Source organism: Scyliorhinus canicula, chromosome 6 (assembly GCF_902713615.1).
Source record: "Scyliorhinus canicula chromosome 6, sScyCan1.1, whole genome shotgun sequence".
Lineage (NCBI taxonomy): Eukaryota > Metazoa > Chordata > Chondrichthyes > Carcharhiniformes > Scyliorhinidae > Scyliorhinus > Scyliorhinus canicula.
This window is the reverse complement of record NC_052151.1, coordinates 111,861,391-111,880,781: the sequence shown is the minus strand read 5'-3', so window position 1 is coordinate 111,880,781 and position 19,391 is coordinate 111,861,391. Positions and strand designations below refer to the sequence as shown.

Genomic DNA, 19,391 nt, shown 5'->3' with positions numbered 1-19,391 from the left:
CATGCTCCACATTTGGAAGATGTGGTGCTGGAGTGGAGGCTGCCCTGCACAGAGGCTGATGTGGAGGTTGGATGCGGGGCTCCTTACGGATCAGGGTTTTTGAGAGGATGGCAAAGGTGATTGAAGATTATGTGGAGTTTAATAAGAATGGGGAGGTTTCACTATCGGTGGTTTGGGAGGCACTGAAGGTGGTGGTAAAGGGCGAGATCATCTCGTATAAGGTGCAGGTTGATAGGGAAGCAAGAGAGGAGTGACAGCTGCTGGTGGATGAAATCTTGGAAGTTGGTGGGAAGTATGTGGAGGAGCTCACTCCGGAACCTTTGGTTAGTAGAAAGAAACTGCAGACGCAGTTTGACCTTTTGTCTACAGGGAAAGCGTGACGCTTGTTGAGACAGGGAAAGGGGGTGGTGTACCAGTGCGGGGAGAAGACCAGTCGCTTGCTGTTGGGACGGCTCCACAGGCAGGCGGCCTCGCGAGAGATTGTCCAGGTCTGAGATGGGGTGACGGGGCTGGTGGTGGCACTGGAACAGGTGAACATGGCATTTGAGGAGTTTTATAAGATGTTATATAGGTTGTGTAAGTCTCACAACACCAGGTAACCCTAACACTTGACCTGGTGTGAGACTTCATGCTGGGTCCTGTTGGGATCGAGGTCAGCCTCTCAGCTCAGTGCCTCAGTATGGCCTGGGGACCTGATGGAATTCCTGTATTTGAACAAGGTTAAATTTACCTTGTAGGGGCGATTAAGGGGTTCCCCCAAGAGATGGGGTCTGTTTAAAATGTATAAAATGTTAAAAAACAAATAAAAATATATATTTTTAAATGAACAAATATTCTACTTTTCTCACTCTCAATTTTAGTTTTTCTTGATCCTCAAGACAATGCAAAATGTTCTGTCCCCCCCCCCCCCCCCCCCACTTATTGCGTTATTCCTTGTGCAATGTACTCAATTTTGCCACCCAAGTTTTCTGACGTACTATTTGCTGACTAACCTTGGTGGCGTCGTGAACTATGGCCCTTCAATTTGATTTTTCAATTAAAAGGAAGCAGTTGCCTTTGTGATGCAAATACTAGAATATTAACTGTTGTTTGTCAATAGGTCAGGTCCATTGAAAAGCCTTTTTATTTAGGCTTTACTTTTATTAGAATTAGGCAAAACCAGGTCAGAGTAGCCAGAGGCGAGGCTACCTGAGCTTCATCAACAGTACTTCTGGACAAAGCGAAGCAGTGAAAGATAATCTGAGCAGTGACAAAAACGAGTTTGAGATGATGAGTTTTCTCCAAACTGACTGGAGAAAGGAGGCAGCAGCTCCATGACATATTGCTAGATGGTGGGTTAAAGTGAGATATCATAAATAGTGTTACTCTTATCAGACAGGGAATTTACAGTTCAGAACAGACAGCAGACCGTTGTAAAATCCATCTTAATATCAACTGCATAGATGTGACACATAAATAATCTTCAAGCTGTTTTTTTGTGATATAGGCATTCCCTCCACTACAATTAAACTAGACAGTTTGTGTCAATTTTGATTAAAATCTCATTAGTCCACTGATCTGAATCCCTGTAAACACCAAATATTCACTGACAAATTAGTGCACAAAAAGCTACGACACACGTCACCAGGGAAATGAATCTAGAAATACATTATTTTGAACTGTGTTAAGATTTGAATTGATATGAGTGGCAGGCTATTGAATTAGAATTCTAAATCATGATACCATTCAGTTCAACAATGCATCACATTCCAAATTTCAGCATAACACCAAGAAGATAAAGGAAATTGGAAGGAGAGTTACTATCAGCCACCTTTGTTTCAGTTCTCGTTTCAGACTGGAATTGGTAGCGTCCTGGCAGCATGGATGCACAGTACAGGGCAGGAAAGGAGAGAAAATAACTAAATAAAAAACAAGAAATTCTTTGATAGAACATCTGTATGCAAAAAATTATATAATGTATTTCTTAAATTATCTCCAGTGCCATTCTATTGGACTTTATTTTCAAAACTAAATATTATTAAAAAAAATAATATATGGTTGTTTTAGGTTCTTCAGAGTGTGTCAATATCAAAGAACAAAGAGAACAAAGAAAATTACAGCACAGGAACAGGCCCTTCGGCCCTCCCAGCCTGCGCCGATCCAGATCCTTTATCTAAACCTGTCTCCTATTTTCCACGGTCTACTTCCCTCTGTTCCCGCCCGTTCATATACCTGTCTAGATGCCTCTTAAATGATGCTATCGTGCCCGCCTCTACCACCTCCACTGGTAAAGCGTTCCAGGCACCCACCACCCTCTGCGTAAAAAACTTTCCATGCACATCTCCCTTAAACTTTCCCCCTCTCACCTTGAAATCGTGACCCCTTGTAATTGACACCCCCACTTTTGGGAAAAGCTTGTTGCTATCCACCCTGTCCATACCTCTCATAATTTTGTAGACCTCAATCAGGTCCCCCCTCAACCTCCGTCTTTCCAATGAAAACAATCCTAATCTACTCAACCTTTCTTGTAGCAGGCACCCTCCATACTAGGCAATATCCTGGTGAACCTCCTCTGCACCCTCTCCAAAGCATCCACATCCTTCTGGTAATGTGGCGACCAGAACTGCACGCAGTATTCCAAATGTGGCCTAACCAAAGTCCTATACAACTGTAACATGACCTGCCGACTCTTGTACTCAATACCCCGTCCGATGAAGGCAAGCATGCTGTATGCCTTCTTGACCACTCTATCAACCTGCGTTGCCACCTTCAGGGTACAATGGACCTGAACTCCCAGATCTCTCTGTACATCAATTTTCCCCAGGACCCTTCCATTGACCATATAGTCCGCTCTTGAATTTGATCTTCCAAATCACCTCGCATTTGCCTGAATTGAACTCCATCTGCCATTTCTCTGCCCAACTCTCCAATCTATCTATATTTTGTTGTATTCTCTGACAGTCCTCCTTGCTATTTGCAACTCCACCAATCTTAGTATCATCTGCAAACTTGCTAATCAGACCACCTATACCTTCCTCCAGGTCATTTATGTAGATCACAAACAACAGTGGTCTGAGCACGGATCCCTGTGGAACACCACTAGTCACCCTTCTCCATTTTGAGACACTCCCTTCCACCACTACTCGCTGTTTCCTGTTACCCAGCCAGTTCTTTATCCATCTAGCTAGTACACCCTGAACTCCATACAACTTCACTTTTTCCATCAACCTGCCATGGGAAACCTTATCAAATGCCTTACTAAAGTCCATGTATATGACATCTACAGCCCTTCCCTCATCAATTAACTTTGTCACTTCCTCAAAGAATTCTATTAGGTTTGTAAGACATGACCTTCCCTGCACAAAACCATGCTGCCTATCACTGATAAGTCTATTTTCTTCCATATGTGAATAGTTCCTATCCCTTAGTATCTTCTCCAACAGTTTGCCTACCACTGACGTCAAGCTCACAGGTCTATAATTCCCTGGATTTTCCCTGCTACCCTTCTTAAACAAAGGGACAACATTAGCAATTCTCCAGTTCTCTGGGACCTCACCCATGCTCAAGGATGCTGCAAAGATATCTGTTAAGGACCCAGCTATTTCGACCCTCGCTTCCCTCAGTAACCTGGGATAGATCCCATTCGGTCCTAGGGACTTGTCCACCTTGATGTCTTTTAGAATACCCAAAATTTCCCCCTTCCGTATGACAACTTGACCTCGAGTATTTAAACATCCATCCCTGGCCTCAACATCCGTCTTGTCCCTCTCCTTTGTGAATACCGATGCAAAGTAATCATTAAGAATCTCTTTTGTCTTTGAGTGGGCCAATCCTTTTTCTAGTTACTCTCTTGCTCCTTACATACGAATAAAAGGCTTTGGTATTTTCCTTAACCCTTTTAGCCAAAGATATTTCATGACCCCTTTTAGCCCTTTTTATTGCGTGTTTGAGATTCGTCCTACTTTCCCGATATTCCTCCAAAGCTTCATCAGTTTTGAGTTGCCTCGATCTTATGAATGCTTCCTTTTTCATCTTAGCTAGTCTCACAATTTCACCCGTCATCCATGGTTCCCTAATCTTGCCATTTCTATCTCTCATTTTCACAGGAACATATCTGTCCTGCACTCTAATCAGCCTTTCCTTAAAAGACTCCCACATTTCAAATGTGGATTTACCCTTAAACAGATGCTCCCAATTCACATTCCCTAGCTCCTGCCGAATTGTGTTATACTCTGCCTTTCCCCAATTTAGCACTCTTCCTTTCGGACCACTCTTGTCCTTGTCCATGAGTATTCTAAAACTTACGGAATTGTGATCGCTATTCCCAAAGTAATCACCGACTGAAACATCAACCACTTGGCCGGGATCATTCCCCAATACCAGGTCCAGTATGGCCCCTTCCTGAGTTGGACTATTTACATAATGCTCTAAAAAACTCTCCTGGATGCTCCTTACAAACTCTGCTCCATCTACACCTCCAACACTACACGAATCCCATTCAATGTTGGGGAAGTTAAAATCTCCCATCACAACCACCCTATTGCTCCGACATTTTTCTATAATCTGTCTGCATATTTGTACCTCTACTTCATGCTCGCTTTTGGGAGGCTTGTAGTAAAGTCCCAACAATGTTACTGCACCTTTCCTATTTCTTAGCTCCACCCATATTGCCTCAGTGCTCGAATCCTCCATCGGGCCCTCCTTAATCACAGCTGTGATATCATCTCTGGCGAGTAATGCAACTCCTCCCCCCCTTCTACCTCCCTCTCTATCCCTCCTGAAGCATCTATACCCTGGGATATTCAGTTGCCAGTCCTGCCCTTCCCTCAACCAAGTCTCAGTAATACCAATAACATCATATTCCCAGGTACTGATCCAAGCCCTAAGTTCATCTGCCTTACCTGCTACACTTCTCGCATTAAAACAAATGCACCTCAGACCACCTGTCCCTTTGCGTTCATCAACTCTTCCTTGTCTACTCTTCCCCTTAGTCACATTGAGTTTATTATCTCGTACCTTACTGGCGTTAGTTGTTGCTTCTTTACTGACCTCTAACTTCCTAATCTGGTTCCCATCCCCCTGCCACATTAGTTTAAAACCTCCCCAACAGTGTTAGCAAAAGCACCCCCTCGGACATTGGTTCCAGTCCTGCCCAGGTGTAGACCATCCGGTTTGTAATGGTCCCACCGCCCCCAGAACCGGTTCCAAAATCCCAAAAATCTGAACCCCTCCCTCCAATCTCTCAAACCACATATTCATTCTGACTATTCTTGAGTTTCTACTCTGACTGTCCTGTGGCACTGGTAGCAATCCTGAGATTACTACCTCTGAAGTCCTACTTTTTAACTTATCTCCTAACTCCCTAAATTCTGATTGTAGGACCTCATCCCTTTTTTTTACCTATATCGTTGGTGCCTATATGCACCACAACAACTAGCTGTTCACCCTCCCCCTTCAGTATGTCCTGCAGCCGATCGGAGACATCCCTGACCCGAGCACCCGGGAGGCAACATACCATTCGGGAGTCTCGTTTCCGACCACAGAAACGCCTGTCTACTCCCCTTACAATTGAATCCCCTATGACTATAGCCCTGCCAGTCTTTTTCCCGCCCTTCTGTGCAGCAGAGCCAGCCACGGTGCCATGAGCCTGGCTACTAGTGCCTTCCCCTGGTGAGTCATCTGCCCCAACAGTATCCAAAATGGTATACCTGTTTTGGAGGGAGATGACCGCAGGGGACACCTGCACTGCCTTCCTGCTCTTTCTCTGCCTTTTGGTCACCCATTCCCTGTCTCCCTCACCAATCCTAATCTGCGGTGTGACCAACTCACTGAACGTGCTATCCACGACCTCCTCAGCATCGCGGATGCTCCAAAGTGAGTCCACCCGCAGCTCCAGAGCTGTCATGCTGTCTAACAGGCGCTGCAGCTGGACACACTTCGCGCACATGAAGAAGTCAGGGGCATCGGCCATGTCCCTGAACTCCCACATTGAGCACGAGGAGCATAACACGGGTCTGGGATCTCCTGCCATTTTTAGTCTTTACCTTAACTGACTACAAACTACACTATCAAATAATTAATAAGTGAAAGGAAAAAAGACTTTACTTACCAATCACAATACTCACCAACACAGGAAGAGTTAAATTTCTCCCAGCTGCTGCTAATTGGAGCACTTTCCTTACCAGTCAATCAGGTCACTGCTTTGCTGTGATGTCACCCTTCCAGGTAAGTTTTTAAAGTTTTGAAGGGGTAAACTTACCTTCCCAACGACCCCTCGCCCCTGCTCCTGCCGAGAATCTGACGTCCGCTGCTCCTTATCAACAGTCTTTTTTTTTGGTTAAAGGAGGAGGGCGGGTGGGAGACATTACACGTGTAGTGTCTCGGGTTTAGCCGCTGCCCAAATATATCAGTTCACTCACCTTCCCAGAGCGCAATTTGGCCGCTCCTGTTCAGCTCCTCCCACACACTGAAACTGCAAGTTAAGTTTTTAAAAAAATATGGAAACTTACCGCTCCCGTTCAGCTCCTCCCACGCACTGAAACTGCAAACAGCCCCCTGGTTACTGCTCTCGCTGAAAAAAGAAAGCACACTCCGCGCTCCTGAAATGAAGTCTCACCCCTGTCTCTCCGCTCTTTTATGAAGTCTCCTCACCTTCCCAGAGTGCAATTCGAGCGCTCCTGTTCAGCTCCTCCCCGAGAATGTGTTTAGCTAATGCCCTGTACCAAGACTTACCGTTATGTTTATTTGACACTTTGTTCACTGTGTTGTAAAATCACAATGGGCACAATTTGGTGGGCCGTTTGGCCACGGGCACAAATTTCTTCATGGACGCTAAATATTGTGCGAGGCCAAAGATGAGATCTCAGTTTGCGATCAACCGCACTCCTTTCCAATGACACGATCAGGTTCACGCCCTTTCCAGGTTGGCACTGCCAGGGATGGGCCCTCTGGGGAGCCCCGTGATGGGGGGGGGGTGTAGGAGCTCCGATGCTTGCGTGGTGGGTGGGGTGTGGGGGGGTCGCCCTAATGCTTGTGAGGGGGTGAGAGAATTTATTTGTCTCACAGATCGGAGACCCATTTAAAGGTGGCGGCCCAATCTCTGTGGAGCTGGTCTTTCCAGCTCTATCAGGCCATGACTTACCAGAGTCTAGATTTTCTGTGCACTGAATGCCAGAAAATCTGGAGTGAAAATCCGACTGTGTATCTGAGGAGATGCACCCCGGGTTTCAGTCTGCCAAATTTGGGGAAAATTCTGCCCTATATATTGTATATTTTATACATAATGTGGGGATGTCGGCGTTGTACTGGGGTGAGCACAGTAAGAAGTCTTACAACTCCAGGTTAAAGTCCAACAGGTTTCTTTCAAATCACCAGTTTTCAGAGCACTACTCATTCACCTGAGGAAGGAGCAGTGCTCCGAAAGCTAGTGATTCGAAACAAACCTTTTGGACTTTAACCTGGTGTTGTAAGACTTCTTTTTTTTTAAAATTTAGAATATCCAATTCATTTTTTCCAATTAAGGGGGAATTTAACGTGGCCAATCCACCTAACCTGCACATCTTTGGGTTGTGGGGGTGAAACCCACGCAGACACAGGGAGAACGTGCAAACTCCTCACAGACAGTGACCCAGGGCCGGGATTCGAACCCGGGTCCTCAGCGCCGTAGGCAGCAATGCTAATCACTGTGCCACCGTGCCGCCCGTGTTGTAAGACTTCTTAATAGAAAGTTGACTGAAGGTCCAACTTGAATGTTCCCATAAAGAGGGTACATGCCTTCAAATCTTACTTTATTTTTCCCTTTATAACCTTTATTTTTAAATGCTTGAACTGACACATTACATGTACATCCAAAACATGTTGATTTAGTAGTTTGACTCCAGAAACAAGAGTAGTTTTTGTCACCAATTTGAAGGTACATTTGATTTATTATATTTTCCTTTTACAGTAAGTATTCTAATGGTTAAGAAAGCATTACAGTATAATTGGGAATAAAGCTAGCAGTTGTATAAAATTTTGGTTTCAATACTGAACATGTCCAAGACACGCCTGCAGGCAAAGAGTAAATGCAATAGACTACTGCATTTGGGCTGGAAAGGCATAGCAGTGATGTCAAATAGTGCGATCCTAAATATTCTGTTCAGTTTTCTTTTGTCTCAGTGAACAGTCAACCAATACATTAAGGAGTCTTTGATTGTCAACAAGGAAAGGGCTCCTTGGTCTCCTCAACTCATTTTAATTTCTTAGTAGCATGTGAGCTATAACTTCAGGTTCTCTGTTACAAAGCTATTTGTATTGATGTTTGGTTTTACATTGCATAATTGCCATACATTTAATTTTAAAATTGCTTAATTTGATGTGTCTTTTTTTTCTCTGCTTGTCTCTTGTGGGTCTTCCCACATGCTGGTATGATCGACAAGTAATCTCCACTTCCAGATCTTTACAATTGGAACATTTTAAGTGGCTGATGGGAGAGGAGAGACATTAGAAGGAAGGGGAGGATGGGAGAGTTGAAGAGGGAATGAGGGCCAGAGAGAGGAGAGATAGGTCGAAGGGAACATTCACCAAGTTTGAAACATAATCCGAATTTCAAAATGCCTCAGTTGATGCGAGGTATCGGGTGTGGGGTGGGTGGTGGGTTCTGCGGAGTCGGACGGTGTTATTCCTCAAGTGAGCAATGGGCTTGGAAAACAATTCTTCAATTGTTCTTTTTATGAAGTATTTATTAAAAATAAAGCTGTTAACAGATTCCAACTCTATAAAATGCCTGTGACATGAAGGTTTCTCTTTTGTTCAAACAGTTTCCTGACTTCTGTTAATTTCTTCTCAATATATAGTGGTTAGGAGGTTACAAGTTATATAAAGTTACCTCACAACTCCACCTACAGGAGTTATAAAAATAAGTTGTCATATAATATTGCTTCACAGGACCATATTACAGATTTTGACCTTGGGTATTCCAATTATCCTTTGTTAAACATAGTTCAGAAATGTAATATTGTGGTTGAAGAATTATTTTGAGACCCCATATATATCAGATAAGATCTTTGCCATTGGCAAAGGTTTTTTGATCCTAAAAACTGCTAGGTAATTTAAACTGAAAAAGCTAGATTATTTTAAGAGTTCTTTTGCTGGAGTACTAACATCACATTTTAAAGTTGTTTTTGGAGTGTGAGCAATGCTGGCATGGCTGCATTTATTGCCCCTCCCTAGTTACCTTCAGCCTCCTTATTCAACATCAATTTCTTGTCGCAGTGATGATTCAATGATTTTGTTGAGGCTATCGATCCAATGACACTGAATGAAAGGCAACATATGGCTGAGTTAGGATGGTTTAAGGCGAAAATTGAAAAGTAATGTTCCCATAACTTTGACTTTCTTGGCCTATAGTAGAGGGGGGGGGGGGGTTTCTGACAAAGTAACGTTGGTGAGTTGCTGCTGTTCACCTTTTAGATATTGCTTACTGCAGCTAAATTGCATCTGTCGTACAAGTGGAGCATATTGAGGCCAATGAGTTGCAGTTAGGGGCTGCTAGGGGCTGTTTAGCACAGGGCTAAATCGCTGGCTTTGAAAGCAGACCAAGCAGGCCAACAGTACGGTTCAATTCCTGTACCAGCCTCCCCGAACAGGCGCCGGAATGTGGCGACTAGGGTCTTTTCACAGTAACTTCATTTGAGGCCTACTTGTGATAATAAGCGATTTTCATTTCATTTCATTTCAGTTATCTGAATGGTGCCAAGCTTTGGGTTTTGTGAGTCCAGGTGAGTAATAAAGAGACTTTGAGGGCTCGGGGGTGAGGGTGGGGGGGGGGGGGGGGGGGGGGGGGGGGGGGGGGTTACTGCTTGTTGCAGTATATTCAGCCACCACCAAGACATTACAACCATAACGTTGGTCTAGTCAAACATCTGGGCTGCAATTCTGTCAATCAGTAACTAAGGCCGTGATTCAACCAATTGTGAACAATGTCCCACAGCGAGCGCTCGCATCGCCGAGAAACACATGGCTATACTTTGTATAAGGGGCCTCAGCGGGGAACGTTTGGTTGTTATGTACACTCGGGAGCTCCACTTGCTGGATCTTCCCAGTGTAGCGAGAGGGACACTATCCCGCCCCCCCCAACCCCTCCCCCCCCACACACACCGCTCCCACACCCACGCAGGGCACCACCAGCCTGATCAAACACATGTACCAAATGCCAATGTGGCACCTTGGCAGTGCCAATGGCAGCTGGCACTGCCACCTGTGCACCTTGGCAGTGCCAGGTCCCAGTTTGTGGAGACCAACACCAAACGGCACTTGCCTGAGGTCTCCGAGGCGAAGGGGATAAATCCCAAAGCCTCACATACCTCGTAAATCTTAGAGTAAGATTAACTGTCTCGCTCTAATATGCAGCATTGCCAAAAGATGATACCACCCACAGTGGACAGAAGTTATAGCGCAACATCTCGCGTGATCGCGTTGGGTCTTGCGAGGCTTTGCAAACTGGGTAACTCCTGGGAGTGGGGTCTCCCGGCTTTTAGCAGCCATGCTGTGCCACGGTGAGCTGTGTTTTGGGCACAGCCTGGCCATTAGCCCTAAGTGTTCCTGCCAGTGGGAAAACCAGAGTGATTACTGTTGGTGCTAGGAGCTGCACGCGCACCTTCTCTTTCTAGCAAGCTCTTGAGAATAAAGAGACAGTCTCTGGTTACATAATCAGTTGATGAATTACTGGATCCCTGGAGAATTATATAAATAAATCATCTTAATCTCCCTTAAGCTTAAACTGACTTGACCCGGAAATCAAAAATCTTTTCAGAGACAATGATGGATGGAATTGAATGTAAACAATGCAGTTCAAAGCTTTTAGCCTTCTAGGCATACACACAGGCTCCAATACTGTAAACAACAATGACATTAACTGTGAGAAAACCACTTCAAAAGTTTCCACCACATTAAAGGGATTACTTTTACTTTCATCTCACAGATCGTTGAACAGGCAGACTGTTTAAAGAGTTTAGGGTACAGATGGAAACATTTTCACTTTATTATCAGAGAACTGCGTTTTTGAGATACCGACTGACTGTTTAAAGGATGTAAATACTGCAGATGGGAAGAGCAGTCAAACAACTTTGCCGTGTTCGCCCCGTACCTCCTCCCCCGACTGCCCTCCTCCTCTTTCCCCTCCCCTCGCTTTCCCCACTCTCCACTTCCTTCCCCCCCCCCCCCCCCCCCCCCCCGGAGGTTCAGGGAACACCCCCGACCTTAGCCTCTTAAGCTCAGCACAAGTCTCCTTGAATCCCAGGCTGGAGCATCCCAGGAGACAGGTGAATTGGGCGCCCTACCCACCAATTGCATGTAAAATAGCTCAAATGAACTACTTGCATGTTCTCACTGGGTCTGGGCAGGAAGCCCATTAGGGACATCAAGAAACTTATTAAGGCTCTCAGGGCAGGCTGGGAGACTCGCACTGGATTTTTGGCCCAATACAGGGTTCAGTGGGCCATTGCAAATCCCACCACCAGTGGGCTGCCCCGAGAATTCTGGCCCTGGTCAGCAGTAACCCATTGTACGTTGATGGTTCATTACTTGGAGATGGCGATGCCAGTGAAGATCAAAGTAGCTGGGGCTGAACTTTCGTTAGAAATGCTTATTACCTGACACCTATGTGGCACGAATTATGGTTGTTATTGTTAGCCCAAGCTTGGATGTTGCCCAAGTCCTAATGCAGACTGTAAAACAAAATTGTGCAGAGTATTTTGGTCTCTTTACTTAAGGTGGGGTTTACCTCCAGAAGGTTAATTTGGTTGATTCCTGAGATGGAGGGATTGTCTTATGAAGAAACGTTACGCAGGTTGGACTTGTACACACTAGAGTTTGGAAGGATGTGAGGTGTTCTTATTGAACCATATAAGATTCTGAGGGGGCATGGCAGAGTAGATGCTGAGAGGATCCTTCTTCTCCTGGGGGAATCTGGAACGAGGGGCACAGTTAAAAAAATATGTACATCCAATTTATGAAGAAGATGAAGAGGAATTAATCTTTGGCATTCTCTTTCCCAGAGAGTAGTGGAGGCTGTTCATTGAATATATGGAAGGCTGAGTTAGACAGATTTTTAATGTGCAAGGGAGCCACGGGTTATGAGAGAGCAAGAAGTAAAGGGGAGTTAAGGCCACCATCTGATCAGACATAATCTTAATGAGTGATGGAACAGGCTTGACGGGCCTATTTCCAATGATCTTATGAATAACCAGTGAACAACCCCACTTCCGTTCTTACGTTGGACGAAAGGTCATTGGTGAAGCAGCCGAAGATGGTTCGGCCTAGGCCACTACGCTGAGGAATTTATGCAGTGATGTCGTGGGGCTGAGATGTTTGGCCTCCTGAAATCACAGCCACCTTCCTTGTGCTAGGTATAACTCCAACTAATGGAGAGTTTTCCTCTGATCCCCATTGGCTTCAATATTGCTAGCGCTCCTTGATGCTACACGCGATCTGTCTTGATGTTGAGGGCAGTCATTCCCATCTCACCTTGGGATTCTCTGGCCTGCCAGCTGCATATTTCCCGGCCATGCGCCAGTCGCTGGTAATGGAATTCTATACTCCCGCCACTTGTCAATGGGATTTACCATTTTAACCACCCCAGGCTGCCGTGAAACCCGCTGGCGGTACGCTGCCAGTGGGAAAATTGAATCACAATGACTGGAGAATTCTGGCCATAGAATTTAACCCTTTTGTTCATCTTTTAACCAAGGCTGTTGTCACAGACAGAATGTATGTGCTCTCTTAATTTCCATAACCAATATGTTTTGTCTGGAAAGATGCCTGTCTTTTCTTACCTCAAAGTGTTTATTTCAATTAATTAATTCAGCTATCATGAATTTATTTTAGATTTTGAATTATTGTCGAGGTACAGTGAAAAGTATTGTTCTGCGTACAGTCCAGGCAGATAGTTCCATACATGAAAAACATAGGCCATACGATAAATACACAATGTAAATACATAGACATAGACATCGGGTGAAGCATACAGAGTATAGTGCTGCAACAGTAGAGAAGATATGTAGAGAGATCAGTTCAGTCCATAAGAGGGTCATTCAGGAGTCTGGTATCAGCGGGGAAGAAGCTGTTTCTGAATGTTAGTTTGTGTTCTCAGACTGATGGAAGATACTTTCCCTAGGCAGAGGGAGCTGTAGACAGAGTCAATAGATGGGAGGCGTGTTCGTGTCATGGACTGGACTGTGTTCACAACTCTCCGTGGAGAGTCATATGAAGAAGGTTGCTGATTTTCACACACCTACTCAATGTTACTCAGTCGATCTCATGTATATACGTGCACACACAGGGACATATAGAAATTGGACACACTAAAGATGGTGCACTTAGAACATAGAACATAGAACATTACAGCGCAGTACAGGCCCTTCGGCCCTCGATGTTGCGCCGACCTGTGAAACCCCTCTAAAGCCCATCTACACTATTCCCTTATCGTCCATATGCCTATCCAATGACCATTTGAATGCTTTTAGTGTTGGCGAGTCCACAACTGTTGCAGGCAGGGCATTCCACGCCCTTACTACTCTCTGAGTAAAGAATCTACCTCTGACATCTGACCTATATCTAACTCCCCTCAATTTAAAGCTATGTCCCCTCGTGCTAGACAGCACCATCCGAGAAAAAAGGCTCTCACTGTCCACCCTATCTAATCCTCTGATCATCTTGTATGCCTCAATTAAGTCACCTCTTAACTTTCTTCTCTCTAACGAAAACAGCCTCAAGTCCCTCAGCCTTTCCTCATAAGATCTTCCCTCCATACCAGGCAACATCCTGGTAAATCTCCTCTGCACCCTTTCCAATGCTTCCACATCCTTCCTATAATGCGGTGACCAGAACTGCACGCAATACTCCAAATGCGGCCGCACCAGAGTTATGTGTAACTGCAACATGAGCTCATGGCTCCGAAACCCAATTCCTCTACCAATAAAAGCTAACACACCGCACGCCTTCTTAACAACCCTCTCAACCTGGGTGGCAACTTTCAGGGATCTATGTACATGGACACCGAGATCTCTCTGCTCATCCACACTACCAAGAATCTTACCATTCACTCAGTACTCTGTCTTCCTGTTATTCCTTCCAAAATGAATCACCTCACACTTTTCTGCATTAAACTCCATTTGCCACCTGTCAGCCCAGCTCTGCAGCTTATCTATGTCCGTCTGTAACTTGTAACATCCTTCTGCACTGTCCACAACTCCACCGACTTTAGTGTCATCTGCAGATTTACTCACCCATCCTTCTACGTCCTCCTCCAGGTCATTTATAAAAATGACAAAAAGCAGTTGCCCCAAAACAGATCCTTGTGGTACACCGCTAGTAACTGGACACCAGTCTGAACATTTCCCATCAACCACCACCCTTTGTCTTCTTCCAGCTAGCCAATTTCTGATCCAAACTGCTAAATCACCCTGAATCCCATGCCTCCGTATTTTCTGCAATAGCCTACCGTGGGGAACCTTATCAAACGCTTTACTGAAATCCATATACACCACATCAACTGCTTTACCCTCATCCACCTGTTTGGTCACCTTATCAAATAACTCAATAAGGTTTGTGAGGCACGACCTACCCTTCATAAAACCATGTTGACTATCTCTAATCAAATTATTCCTTACCAGATGATTATACATCCTAATTCTTATAAACCTTTCCAAAACTTTGCCCACAACAGAAGTAAGGCTATAGCTGTCTCTACTCCCCTTCTTGAACAAGGGGACTACTTTTACAGATTACATAATTACAGATTACTCCAGTCTGTGATTTACCATTTCTGGTCTCCCATAGGTGGCCGACCTGTTGTTTCTTGAATAAATTTGATGATTTAAAGTTGAAGTGAGGGTCTTGTCAAGCAAAAGGCTCATAGCAAGCTGTGAGGTTTCTTGTAGCTGAATATTGAGGAGGTTGGTTCTCAGTGGAACTTTAAAACTGGAACACGTTAAGTACTTTATCTAGTTTCACAACTGGTTGTCAGACAGGCTGACAGCTGATGGTTCTGATACATCTGCTAAGTCCTGGGGTAATAAGGCTGCAGTTCCTGAAACCAGTTTTCATCGCATGACCATTTGTTAAGACTTCTGAGGTCTACCCAGTCTAATTTGAATGGGGGAGGCCATTGTGTTACAATGGGAAGTAGATAGTGACCATTGAGTTGCAATTTTTGTTTTATTCTAATTGAAAACATAGAATCAGCGCATCTGGAAACTCCATGCTCTATAGATTTTGGTCCATTCTTAAACAATAAGATGTGTGAATTCTGCAGATGGCTGTGAGGTACTCTCATCCATGCCCAAATTTGGTTAGGTTTTCACTGGAGATTTGACACTATCTGTAGTCAAAATACCAATAGTCATGTAATTTGAGGTTGTCACCTTAACAGCTTGTTTCTGTCCAATTTTTAAAAGTATTGATTGAAAGATCATAATAAGACCTGCCTATATTGGGTATGACAGTGTATATGGGTATAATGATGACAGGAGCTGAGTGGTCATGGCGATTCGAAATCCAAGATGGCGTCGGAGCATGGCAACTCTCTGCGAGCTCTCTCACCTAGACTCTTTCCTTTTATCCTTTATCACCATAATATGTCCTATTTGCTTTATTATTTTGCTCTTGTTCCACACTGTAACCAATTACTTATTCCACAGATATTAGTGTTATTGCAGCATTTGAACAACTTGACCAGGGGTGGAGTTAGTTCTGGAGTGCAAGCATGCAGCATTACATGGGATTGTTCTCCCTAGAGAGACAGAGGCTGAGGTGCAACCTGATAGAAGTTTATAAAATTATTCGGGGCATAGATAGGGTGAACAGTTGGAGGCTTTTTCCCAGGGTGGAACTGAGAATTACAAGGGGGCACAACAAGTTCAAGGTGAGGGAAGGAAAGGTTCAGTGGAGATGTGCGGGGAAAGTGTTGAAGGTGGTGGTGGCCTGGAATACACTGCCAAGTGAGGTGGTTGAGGCATTAGCGACCTTTAAGACTTATTTGGATAGGTACATGAACAAACAGAGTACAGAACGATACAGACGGTTGGTTTAGATGGGACATGTGATTGGTGCAGGCTTGGATGGCAAAAGGGCCTGTCCCTGTGCTTTATTGTTCTTTGTTCTTTGTACAACTGGGATTTTGTCAGGGCCCATACTCTTTGCAGTATCCAATATGTTCAACTATTTCTTGAAATCGCCTGGGGCAAATTGAATTGGCTGAGGACTGGCATCTTATGACACAAAAACAGAAAATGCTGGAAAACTCAGCAAACCTGGCAGCATCCATGGAGAAAGAATATAGAGTTAACGTTTTGAGTTCACATGACATTTCTTCAGAGCATGCTATGATGCTGGGTATCTGAGGAGGAGGCTTAGTTGGATCACACATTCGGCAGTATTGCCTGGAGTTGGTTAAAGAGTACAAATTGCTTCAACTGATAAAAAATACTTCAGCCTTATCTTCTGCACTGATGTGATGGGCTCATTCCCTCTCTACTGCAAAGCCCTCTACGAAAAAGCATTCATTTGAAATTCAGACGATGACATTGTTACAAATGTTTAATGAAACAGAGATGCAAAACATAATTCCCTTATCTTGGTGGTACAAATTGGTCAAGCAGGCGAGGCTTTCATGTTTTGTGTACCCATTAACGTTGAAGCATTTTACAGATATGCTGATGGTAATAGGATGGTGCTGAAAATGTGAACGTGGGAGACGTTCCAACAGTCCTGTGTCACAACATGAAATTGAATAAAATGGAAGAAAAATTAGTCTGCTAGGTGAATGCCTCATTTAATAAACCAAAATGAAGTTTTCATTCTTCGGTATAAGAGTGGAATAAGATTGTGACTGGCCGAATTTTTACTATTGCACATTTCCATCAATGGAGAATTACTAGGTTTATTTTTTGTGCTGCACTGGGCCAAAATAATACAAACACGTGTCAAAATCCCGTCTCTAAGAATGTAGAGTTTAAATAATACATTACTTTTCCCTTTCACATTTCCCGGGCACAACCGTCTAAATTCAAAGTAACCTCACCATGAAAATGATTGCGTGAAGCATTTGGGGACATTTCATTAAGATGATAAGCCACAACGTAAAAACATGTATTTCTTTGTACTTTTATCTGATTTTCACAGTAGTGGTTTTGTCAGACCTCCGGGGACAGCATGTGTTCTGCCAAGTTCAAAATAACTCAATAGTACATGTGCTTGAATGATTCTTTGTAATAGCTGACAACCCACAGCATCCGCTTAACACAGCAATTTCATTGTACCAGCATGGTATAATGTGTCAAAACATTTTTTTCTTTATCGAGGTACCTATATTTGTTTAAAATAGTAAAGCATTGTTTCAGATGGGGTTTCACTTTTATCAGTTGCATGTTCTCAGATAAGCAGGTGCTGTAATATTTCACTTTTCAAAGTTGACAGGAGAAATCATATATTGTTGCAGACCCAATCTATTGCACAAATCTTATTCCATCAACAAGAGCCAAGAAATGTCAAATCCTTCATCAATAAATGGTGAAATGTATCATTTTTAGCATCAATGGGGTAGATTTTGAAACAAACAACAGTGCACAGTAAGTGTCGTGGTTAAGTTTGCCTGTACAGAGCTGACCACAATTAAAAGAATTGCAGGTTTGTGTGCAAAACTGATAGTAAGTTTTAGGATTGACCACCATGATTTATTTTCATCATGAGGCGACTCAGGACTGTAGAATAGTACCGCAGTCAATGATTTTACAACCCAACTTTATATTACACTGAAACTTTCTCTTCCGTTTCGGTGAGTTTCAGTAACTTACCATGTGTTTGCATTAGTACCTTGTGCTCCTTTTGAAAATAAAGTGTGCAAGGCAGTAGAACAGCGCCGCTATAATAGATGCCGACCTTCAGTTCCTGGCAGAAAATGCACTGCCTCCTGTGGAGCCCACATTGCATTCTGTGGGGATATGGCTGTATATGAGAAGCACCTGCACGCACCAGAAAACTTTGCTTTGGCACTGTCCTGATGTCGTACTGAGCCCTTGCTGGTATAGTGCCTGGATTCCAATCTTGGACAGTGAATTTACAGGTAGAGTTTGTGTTGCTCAGTCACGAGAAAAGAGGCATGAAGCTGCAAGGTGGGTGGGGACTGCAGTGCCATTATTTAATGGGCCCTAATTACAGATGAAGTAATTGTTTGAACATTATTGATTGCATGGTGTCTAAATGTGCTGTGAAGTGTCTTAGAGGTGTTTTGGCGTTTTCCTGCATTTGCCAGTGTGTTGTCTCATCTTCTCAGGGATGGCATGGGAGTAACTGGCCTGTAACTGATGCAATGACTGCAATTGGTACAGGGCTGCGTTGGTTGTGCTTCTGGGTCTGCAGTACAATGGGGAGTAGAGGCTGAAGAGAGGGCAAACACCCTGCCATATCTCTGCCAACTTGGAGCCTGACTAGCCCTCCCGCCCACCCCCGTACTCAACAATGACAGGCCAGCCAGTGCACCCAGCAACTCCATGTGCCAATTCAGCCTTCTCTTGTATGCTGCCCCATCAAATCCTTTATGAAATGAAAATCACTTATTGCCACGAGTAGGCTTCAAATGAAGTTACTGTGAAAAGCCCCTAGTCTCCACATTCCGGCGCCTGTTCGGGGAGGCTGGTATGGGAATTGAACCGTGCTGCTGGCCTGCCTTGGTCTGCTTTAAAAGCCAGTGATTTAGCCCAGTGTGCTAAACCAGCCCCATCTGAGCCCTCTGCAGCAGTACCTGTGTACCACCTTGCCCACTAGTGAGCTGGAAAACAAACTTTTCTTTCCCTCTGGCCTGTCTGCAGCCCACTCATGTCGAAATGACTTGTCATGTGATGATCCCAACTCTATAGTAACCTCCAGAAAAGTGCAGTGCCACTGTCTGAGCTGCTGGCTGCCCATGCCAGATCAAATATCAGGAACTTTTTATCGGTTGTTTTCTTGCTTTCTTTCCTGCTCCTGGGCCTCTTGTAGCTGGGCACATTGCAGTTCTTAGGCATCTGAAAGCAGGAAAAGGGAAGGGGAAAGTTGTTTGAGGAAAGGGGTTGGGGTGGGAAGTTTTGAGGTCCATGGTTGCACCATCAGCTGCTCACCTTGCCAGTTAGCAGGATGAGAGTGAGCTGGGAGTTTGGGTGGGGCATAGGGCAGAATAATGCTGTCATCCTAAATGTTCTCAATTTACCTCAGGAGATTTGTCTTTGTTTCCCACTGATTTTACTCAACCCCTTTCTATTGCAGGCAATCAGGTCCTACAAACAATGGGCAGAATTTTCTGACCCCCCCCCCCCCCCCCCCCCCCCCCCCCCAGCCCCCCCCCCCCCCCCCCCCCCCCCCCCCCGGGGCCGGGTCGGAGAATCCCCGGGAGGGGTGGC

At 44.5% G+C, this 19,391-nt stretch overlaps 1 protein-coding gene across 3 annotated transcripts in view; it reads left to right on the top strand.

The window, feature by feature from the left end:
* The window catches only part of LOC119967393 (protein eva-1 homolog A-like), a 436,489-nt gene that overhangs the window by 118,756 nt on the left and 298,342 nt on the right, over positions 1-19,391 (top strand). For 2 of the 3 annotated variants that reach the window (XM_038799895.1, XM_038799892.1), the window contains exon 1: positions 17,939-18,079. The exons of the other annotated variant lie outside the window; for it this stretch is intronic. In XM_038799895.1, coding sequence (XP_038655823.1) covers positions 17,968-18,079 — 112 coding nt within the window. In that variant the 5' untranslated portion in view covers positions 17,939-17,967. Of the gene's footprint in view, positions 1-17,938; positions 18,080-19,391 lie in introns of those variants that run through there. 3 annotated transcript variants of the gene reach the window in all.